Here is a 9,972-nt window from a genome sequence, read left to right as displayed (position 1 = left end):
TGAGGAGAGCTTTTCTACTTTATTACAAAGAGAAGAAGCCTTTATGTGGTCAGAAAATACAAGATTGATCTTTTTTTTTTCTCTTCCTATGAAACGCTGCTGTTCAAACAGCCAGAGTGAATTGTCTCAGTTCACTTCTTTAAGTCCCATCACATTCACTTGGGTATGGATGTCCTTGGCTGCTGAAAATCTGGCCCTTTAGTGCACAGGGCGACAAAGTAGTCCCCTGACCAGCAGTTCCAGAATGTCCCGTTTTCATATATTGCATCCATGCACACCTCCTAAAAATGAGGTACAGCAGGGCAAACATTTTCCAAAATAGATGTCATATATATAATATATACACATTCGTACATACATACCTTTATTCATGTGATGTCCAAAAATTTAAAAAAAATGTACACATTTATTACAAAATCGTAACAAAGACTGGACAGTGTTTTGCTCATTCTGGAAAGATGAAGCTCAGTAATACACAACCCTGGAAACTAACCAGAGACTGTGGCAATATCTTTCTTCTAAACAGTCAGATATTCTTGCATTAAGCTTGGCGAAAACTGCCTTTCAAAGACAGAAGGGGAAGTAAAATGAAGGAAGCAAACCTTGCTCATCTTTCCAAATGAAATACGAGAAGGATCTTCACATAAAAATGCACAAACATTTTTTATTACCAATAGTGCTACAATGAACAATGCAAATTTTGTTGTCTAATTTTTTGTCTTTTTTCTTTTTTTTTGTTTTTACATTTTGGAAAACTAAGTGGTAAACTTTTGTCAGTGTACTCGCTTGTCTTTACAGACCCAAGCTTGTCTGCTGGCAAAAAAGGAAACAAAAACAAAAATTCAGACCCTGCTCAAACTAAAGAAAAACAATTACAAATTTAGTTGTTGGGCAGCACATAATTAGTAAGGCAGGACCTCAAATGGTGACCCTTCGCATGAGCCAATTGCCAGATCCTCAAGGAATTAAAACCAGGATGCCTGAGCCACATCAGTTCTGCAGTTATGTTGAGTATTGTGCTGAGACAGCCATACCCCAAGAAAAGGGAAGTCTTTAGAAGGCTTGCTGAGCAGGGTTGTAGTTGAAGGTTGATGGCAGATGAGGCCTTTCTTCTAATTTGTCATATTCCAGGTGGAACTCCTACAATTAAAAAAAGAAAAAAAATACAAACACAAATAAAACAATGTATCATTTACCTGTGAACATCTAGTCTACCAGCCATACTTGAAAAGCACAAATACAGAGGGGATCAAGTACTAGCCTATCCTAAGGGAAAACCACATGACTTTGCTACCTTGAATTCCGTATTTTAAGAAGAAAAAGGTATATATTACAACAATCCTAAGCCTTTACACCCACAACATGCAGACTTCTCTTATTCTTTTGAATGCTACATGACTCTCAGAACCTCTGTTATAATCTCAAACAATTTTATATATGCACATAAACAAAACACAAATACACAGTCACAGCATGAGCTGAATTATAAACAAAAGCTGTCTTTCAAAGAGACAGAGTACAGAGGCTTATTCTGGATGAACTAAAGTTTGGTAATATTTTTGTGTCATACTACCAGACCAAATAGCTTCATGAAGCACCAGGGGAGGTTCAGGATGGATATGAGGGAGGTGTTCCAGAAACAACTGGATTTAGTGCTAAGGTCTGTTTCACATGGTGGTGATCAATCAAAGGCTGGATTTGATCTCAGAGGTCTCTTCTAACATAAATGATTCTGTGAAAATGTCCAGGTAAAAAGTACTGAGACCCACTTAAGCCAAAATTCATAGAAATATTCCTCCATATTTCATACTCATATTTACATCCTAGACCCACCAAACCTGAAATTTTATATTCTTCAGACCCTTTAAGCAGTTTAATTGTGTCTCATTCCATTTAATCTTCATTCAAGAAACAGTGTAAGCAAGTTTCAGAACTGTTTCTTAGGGGTACTTCTTGGTAATTCAACAACAACTTTGGACATGCACAGTAAATTATTTTATCTAACTTGGTGGAGAACCTCAGCAGAACAACATCTGTATCTGCAAAGCAAACTTAGCCCACTATTTTCACACAGAGATGAAAACACATGAGCAATGAAGAGATTGTTTTAGAACACTCTCTAAAGTGATTAAATAGTATAATACTTCAGTACATGTAAATCTGCACTAAATTAATGCAAGAACAGAAATAAAATCTAGGAAATCCAACTCTTGCAACTCTCTTCTTTCAAGGCAAAACAAGGTCCATTTAGCATAAAAAGAACATTCAGCATGGCAAAGAAACAAAGTAGAGGAAAATGCGAAGCATTGTGCACTCCCCTGAGAATGCTATCCCTAAAACTGGAAAACCCGAGCAAAACCTATGTAAAGTTACAGCCATCTGTACTGAAATGCTGCACATCTGCTTCATTTCTAGTTCCCAGCTCTCTACTCCAGCCAAAGATTTTTTGTTGTTGGGTTTTGGTTGGTTGGTTGGTTTTTGGGGGTTCTTTCTTTATTTATTTAGGTGTTGTGTTTGTTTGTTTGGGCTTTTTTAGGTCATATATACACAAGTGAATTGCTTCTGGCATTCCTAATAAAACCTGCATGCCAGTTGGTGTATGCTCTCTTTTTGGGCAGACACACAATGCTGAGACTGAAGAGATTGGGTAACAAGCAAGATCAAGGGGTACAAGTCCATATGTGTACTTTGGTGTCAAAGGCTGGATTAGGTTGAGTGGATCTCAGGGGGCCTACAGGAAGGGTGGAGAGGGACTTTTTGCAAGGGCACAGGACAAAGGGAAGTGGCTTTAAGCTGAAGAAGGGCAGCATTTAGACTGAGTACTAGAAATAAATTCTTCACTATGAGGGTGGCAAGGCACTGGAACAGACTACCCAGAGAAACTGCGGCTACCCCATCCCTGGAAGTGTTTAAGACCAGGTTGGATGGGGCTTTGAGCAACCTGGTCTAGTGGAAGGTGTTCCTGTCCATGGTACAGGGGTTTAACTACATGGTCTTTAATGTTTTTCCAACCTAATCATGCTATGATTCAATGATCTCCAGTAATTCTGTAGTCATTTTATAATAGAAAAGATACCACTCAAGCTTTCTCTGCCTTTCATGGCTGTCAAAGTTTCTTTCTTTCACATAAGCATGGAAGGGCCAGTAGATACTATCCATCTATGGTCAACTTCAATCAGTTAACTGAGCTTCCACAAGCTCTGAAATGCCTTCAAAATGACCCTTGGCAAATTGCTAATTAAACCAGTAAGATACAGTAAGTATCAGAAACCAGAGAGTATCAGTATCCTAAAAAATGGTTTTCCAAAGTTAAGGTTGTTGTGAGCCTCTACTGGCAGTGGGAGCTGCTAGCAAGGTGTCTGTAAAAAAGCTCAGGGGGCTGAGCAACCCTTTGTGTCCCACACACTGGAAGTCCCTCCTTCAGAAGGAGTATGTTTCCTTACTAAATTTTCTCTACAAGTATGTGAGTTCATATTTCAAACTGTCATTGACTGTTAAAATAAACAGGCTTAAAACAGCCTTGATTTGCATCCCAGTGTCAGTAAAGCTCAAATTCAATATTTAGTAGCACGTAGGACACCTGAAGTTCTGCCTGACAATACCTAAAAAAGAATTCACTGACCAGTATTTCTGGAAACTAAAAGCCAATTGTTTATTACATAGGGGAAAATACTTACAGGTATACTTTATGTTTTTGCTTTTGCCACTGTAGTTTAGGATGTCAACAGCAGCAGTGGTATTATTTAACATAAACAGATATAAAAAAATGTTAAAAATCCCAGGTATCCATTGATAAATGTGCTACATTGCTTTCTTTTCCACATGGAGGTAAGAATTAAAACTTAGATACCCATTATTAACAAGAAATAATGAGTCCTGAATGTGTGTGAAAACTTACAGCATGTGTGACACTAAATAAATTGTTCTATGCAAAGAAAATAATCACCTCTCATGCCATCCTGAGAACTTATTTGATAGCAAAGTTATATCAGTCTGTACATGTACAAACAGGAACAGGCAAGGATACTTAAAGTAGGAGAGGATTGCTTAGGATGATCCATAGCAATTATAGAGCAAAACGAAACAAAAAAAGTTAGCAGAATAGGCATGAGGATAAAATATTCTGGATTGTGTAAGTCCATGAGAGCAGAGTAGAAATCCCATAGCTAGCTTAAAAATTCCCAATGGGACTTAAAAGTAGCATTTATACTGACTTAAAGATGGAGGCAAAGACCCACTTTAGGGGCTGAACTAAAATACTATGCCACATCTTTACTGGAATAATAAATTTAACTTTCTAGTAATTATAACAGAAATTATTATTTCAATTAATACTGATCTTGACAGGATAGGGAATCATTTAGTCTAGACAACAACCCTGACAAGCAAATAAACACTTAAAATTTTAATTTCCTCTCCCATGAAGAATTCCATGTTTTAGAACTACATCATCAATGTAAAAAGGTTTTATAATCTTGTACTCTAAATTAATTCTCCTTACTGAAAAGTAAGAAGAAAATTCAAGCTGCTTACTTCAGACAACTTAAGTCAGGATTTCAGTAAGTGTGCAATCGTAGAAAGCACTTTGGGTGTCAGAGCTACTTCCCCTCCTCTCTCATGTCTCCTCAACAGCAGCAAACTATAGCCAAAACCTCAGCCAAATAAAAAATCAGTGTCTTTAACCTCAGCATACTTTCCACATGCCCTAGGATGAAAAACCATATAACAAACATGTGTAATCAGAATTTTTCTGCTTTTTATTTTGCATTTAAGGTGAATTTGAAGTTTATCATTCATATTTTTTCACTTTTTACTATCATCAAATCAGAATTAATTTTATTTCCTAGTAGTTCAGGAATTCTCATTATTCTGCTACTTTGCTTTTATTACCCATTAAGAATATAAAAGTAGAGCCTACAGTTTAATAAAAAAGATAAAAATATTGCTTGATTTTTCTTGAAAGAAGTTATTCAGCCTTCTTTGCTTTTGTTATAACCAATCCAGAACACTAAATCTACTAAATCACAACTGGTTTACGTTTTTAAAAATGTTAAGTTTTAAGATTTAGTTGTGCTACCTAAAGTAAACTGCTGTATTTCAGTGCAGCAATATTTCACACTGCAGTGTAATTTAAAATAGGGACAATAAATACATAAGCTCATAATACAAAATACACAATGTCTGCAAAGCACAGCACATTAGGGTATGTGCTGCCCTATATTTGAACATCTACAGTAGAACAAGAACCAAATTTATAAAGCACTTTGAAAAAGAACTGAATATGCACACGAGACAATAATTTATGAGCAAGTATTCCTGTACACCAGCTTCAATGAAGGACTAGTGAAACTGTTCAGCAGTGATTATTATTGTGGCCTTCTAAGGAACTGATATTCTCAGCATCCACTAATAATGTAACAGTTACAATTAGAGATTGCAATTTATCAGAATTCTTTCTTTTCCAGCTCCTTATAAGTCTAATTTCCTGAAATATTTATGAATTACTTCTGCATTTGTTAGAAATAAAACTACTTTGCTGTACTTTTTTTTTGCATCCAAAGCAACACAGTGTTACCAAATATTGCTGATCTTGTTAGGGTGAGTCTGTATTAGTCTTCCTCAGAGGAAATGTGCACTACAGAAATTAATGCCACAGGTAACATTACCATGGAATGCTAAGATCACACAACATGTACCTAAGTTCTTATTTATTTATCAAAGGTGAAAATGTCACAGAATTAATTCTAGTATGCAACTCATTTTCCATGCAACAAAAATCTCAGTTTTCCCCAAAATCATTCTCTAGCTTCCTGTGACCAATGCTCAATTTGCCTGCTCAAAGTTAAATAAAAATTTCAAAATAATATTCCAGTTCAATTTTTTACATTATGGAATACACAAGCCTAGAAGAAAAGATATTATTGCTTCTTATGGACATTGGGGGAGAATAAATAAAATAATCACATTCATTGTTGCAATACCACTACAAGTACAAAACTGTAGAAAATACTATCTCTCTTCTTACTAGCTATCAATTGGTTCTTAATGCTGGGGAATTACTTTCAGCATGCAAATAAAAAGAGAATCTATGTAGACCTTGTGAAAAACCATTCAGAGAACAGTAGTGCTCCTGTCTCTCCATATCTCAGGAATGCCCAGCAGGAGGATGGAGTGTACATCACTCAAGCACTGAATCCTGAGTTTCAGAATAGCACTCAAGATTCCAAAGACAATACTGTCCTAGAGTAATGCTAAGCATCAAATAGCAGCTGCATACATTTACCACAGGTAGAAAAAGGAGACACTGAAGAGGTTATTATTATCATCCTTACACAATGAGTATTATCTTTTTCCTCCTAGTAAAAAGAAATGCTGTGTGTCCACACAAACTAAAACCGCAATTCCATTGACATGTGAAACTACACGAGGCTTGTTGCTTGTAAATAAACAGAACACGTTCATTTGATTCCAGAAAAGAAATCTATCCTTTCTAAAGGTAATTACACCCCCTCTGATGATCTTAGGCAATAATAAAATAGCTTCAAACAGCATCTTGGGGAACCCAAGGAAGTATACCATGCAGCAAATGAGTAATTCAAGTAGAAACAAATGGTTTCCTTCTGTTTGTGTTTTCTTTTTGAGGCGTGGCACTTTTGTTTAGAAGTTTTGGAATTACCTTGCACTTAGGAAAAACTTTAATAGCAGGGCTCACCATTAAACCTGTCAGTTACAGATGCCTGAGTTTGCCTGCAGCAGTAAAAAGTCAGCAGAAGCAAGGAGTCACACACACAACTGGATAAAGAACCTGCCGTACCCTTCAGGGCAACTAAAATGTTAATTCTTGAGGGGACTTTGCACAAACTATGCAAAATTACTGGGTGGAGTGGGGAAGGAAATAAAAAGATCATGTATCTAGTCCATGTCTAGATGCCAAATGGCTGTATAGACAAAGGAGGACACTGAACTTTATTCTCTTTAAAATAGGTGTTTATAAACACATCAACAGACATGTAACTATTTCATGCAATGTTCCCTAATCTCCAAATGAAATGCCTTTTCAGCAAACAATTCATAAATTGGGCTGCAGGTGAAAAGATTTCTTATTCTATGAAATACCTAAACCTGTGGAACCACAAAATACAGTTACAACATGCTGGAATCACATCTATTGAGTTCAAGGCTTCAAGGTTAATCTGATTTGATCTGTTGTTTTTTAGAGAAAAGAAGAGTATGATACAGTATCTACAGATGGTCTGACATAGAACATTATTGACAGTACTAATGGACAGAATGGGACCAACAGATTATGACAGCTGGGGAGGGAAAAAGCTATAGCTTTCTGATTGTTTAATGCCTCCTGGTCTACAGGATAGAAAACAAGCATCATGGAAATATGCCTCCTCCTTAGAAGAAGTTATTTCAAAGAACTCTGATTTTCAAACAACAGAGCATGGAATTCCTAAGTATGGTTAAGGAGAGATTGTACCCAAAAACCAAAAAAGCATTCCCTGCACCCATCCAACATCCATTTTAAATTCCTAAGTTTCCTAAGTGAGGTGTGGTAGCATCCTATTTAATTTTCTAAAACAAAGTAATAAAATGTTTGCAAGTGCACTTTCTAAAATGCCAAATAATGCTTTCCACTCAACTCTATGCTGTGAGAAGAGCTTTCAATTTTAACAAAACTCCTAAAAGAAGTCCTATGTCCTTCTACCTCTCAAAGAAAACTGGAAATAAGAGAGACAGCTCCTTATTTTCCACAAGCAAGGCAGTGTTTTAGACAACCTTATTTCTCTCAGACATCAGAAATTAAGGTAATGAACCTATGTAACAGGAGAAGAAAATATTAGATATTTTTGTGAAGATTTTTGTGTTTTACTCTTGTTGTTGTAAAAATACATGGCCAACAGTGTATTTAAAGTATCTACACAAAGGAAAAGAGATACCTTAGCTACTTTCCTCCAGTTAAGACAGTCAAAGAAGTAATATGTTCCCCTCTCGTACGTATTGGTTTTCATTGTTGGCTCCATGCCGGGTGCCCTGGTGATCCATACTCGTTCTTCTTTGTGGTATCTCCAATCCCGGTTAAATCTTTCATTTGTAACAGAAAGGAAAAATAATTCTTAGTGTTAGCTATCTGAAACTGACTTAATAAACTAACTTTATGGGCTTCAATCTTTACTGTACAATGCATTCAAATCCCAAACAAAATTTCTACGACATGGCTAAACCTGTGATTTCATACCTCTTCCATACAGTTCTTATACCTCAAACTAAAATACACAAGAAACTTCAAGTCTGGTAGGTTCTAACAGCAAACTCTTTTTATGAGTATTTACTTGGTTCTGATTTGGTTGATGACAGGCAAGTTACACATTCAATAATGACTGGCACCTGCCATTTTTTCCACAGTGCTTCATAATGCAAAATACATGAGATGGGCTTTTGATTTCCACTACACAAATGTAAAAAAACTCTGTACAAAATGACACCAAGGTTGGAGGAGGTATTTTAAAAAAAGCTTTACCATTCGAGATTGACTAAGCTTCCTGCTTTCAATGTCTAACTTGTTGGGTGTTCTGGTTTTTGTTTTGGTTTTTTTTAACATCTGCCATTTCATTACTGCAATAGCTTAACTCATATAAGACTGACAAAATAGTTTGAACGTACAGCTCTACTGCTGCTAATAGCTGTAATACATCTCCTCCATTCATGTAATAGAGATAAAACAGGAGATCTTCTCCATATCGGCCAAGTTTTATTGCAGCCAGCTGCAAAAGATTGAAGAAAATGAGGATGAAAAATCACAATAGATAAATGTTTTAAAACACACTACCCCACTTAAATAACATAAGAATACATCCAGAACTTCCATCCTTCTATTCTAAGTGTGTTGAAAATTATATTCTAATACAACAGGAGTAATAATTATTAAAACAATTTTTCTCCACTTTGAGTTAGCCTTTCCAAGTTAAAGGTTACAATAGAAAAATAGAGATGTAACAAACGAGCAAGACAGAATTTTCTCCCTGTTAAGTGCATACTCCCATCTACATATTTTATTTCAAAAAAACCAAAACAACTTCTGCATGTATTTGCTCCCTTCACACCCTATTTTGTAACACTACTAAAATTTCTTATGCTATTTTTCAATGATCCCTTCAAACAGTTGAAAGAATATATATCTCAAAAAATCCCTTTTCATGTAGATATGGAATGCAACAGATAAATGAAAACACAATTCTGATCTTATCTCAAGAAGAAATATCTCAATTTAATTTGCCATTTGAACTCTATCACAAAAAAATTCAACTTCACATGAAGGACAAACTCTTAAACACACATTGTGCTTTTTAGCTATTTTTTGCATGCCCATTCTCTTTTTGTAGGATATAATGGGTGCTCGGTGTGTCACATTAGCCTGTTAACTCAACACTGCTTCTAGAAAGATTGAGGACATGCACAAAATGCACTGACTTTGAACATCTATCTGAAAGAAAATTTAGAAAATTACTGGTAATAAATTAACAAAAAATGCACTCACACACACACATGTACTCACCTTATCCCTAATGTGAATGTTAGTTAAGTATTCAGATGGAACATGGAAGTCTAAAAAAGAATCGGAATTGATGCAACTATTAAGACATGTAAATGAATATAATTTGCAAATATTAATACTGAATTTAATAGTTATTTCTCTCTTACCTATGTCTTGAGGTCGACAAGGTGATGATGCCCATGGGGATGCAAATTTGGGATAAAGATTTCTGAAGAAAAAAGAAAAGCATAAATTTATAAAAATTAGCCTCCAAACCAACCCACCAACCAACAAACCCCTCCATAATCAATTTCACAAACCTAAGAGCTATATCACACAACCAAATCCTCAGTTGGGGTGAGAAGATAAGAGGAAACTTTCCTAAAGCAGTCACATTTATTATTTTTCTTTTTAATATGCAGAGCAATGTT

General features: G+C 35.7%; 1 protein-coding gene across 2 annotated transcripts in view; it reads right to left on the bottom strand.

Annotated features, from left to right (window-relative positions):
• CNOT2 (CCR4-NOT transcription complex subunit 2) overlaps nucleotides 1-9,972 on the bottom strand; it is an 84,044-nt gene continuing 74,072 nt past the window's right edge. For both annotated transcript variants that reach the window (XM_059472768.1, XM_059472769.1), the window contains exons 11-15: nucleotides 9,709-9,770; nucleotides 9,563-9,612; nucleotides 8,671-8,771; nucleotides 7,947-8,091; nucleotides 1-1,140 (exon numbers count right to left, since the gene is read on the bottom strand). In XM_059472768.1, coding sequence (XP_059328751.1) covers nucleotides 1,054-1,140; nucleotides 7,947-8,091; nucleotides 8,671-8,771; nucleotides 9,563-9,612; nucleotides 9,709-9,770 — 445 coding nt within the window. In that variant the 3' untranslated portion in view covers nucleotides 1-1,053. The remainder of the gene's footprint in view (nucleotides 1,141-7,946; nucleotides 8,092-8,670; nucleotides 8,772-9,562; nucleotides 9,613-9,708; nucleotides 9,771-9,972) is intronic.

Source organism: Ammospiza nelsoni, chromosome 5, assembly GCF_027579445.1.
Source record: "Ammospiza nelsoni isolate bAmmNel1 chromosome 5, bAmmNel1.pri, whole genome shotgun sequence".
Classification (NCBI taxonomy): Eukaryota; Metazoa; Chordata; class Aves; order Passeriformes; family Passerellidae; genus Ammospiza; species Ammospiza nelsoni.
Note: the sequence above shows the minus strand (reverse complement) of the source record. Positions and strands in the feature narration are given on the sequence as shown.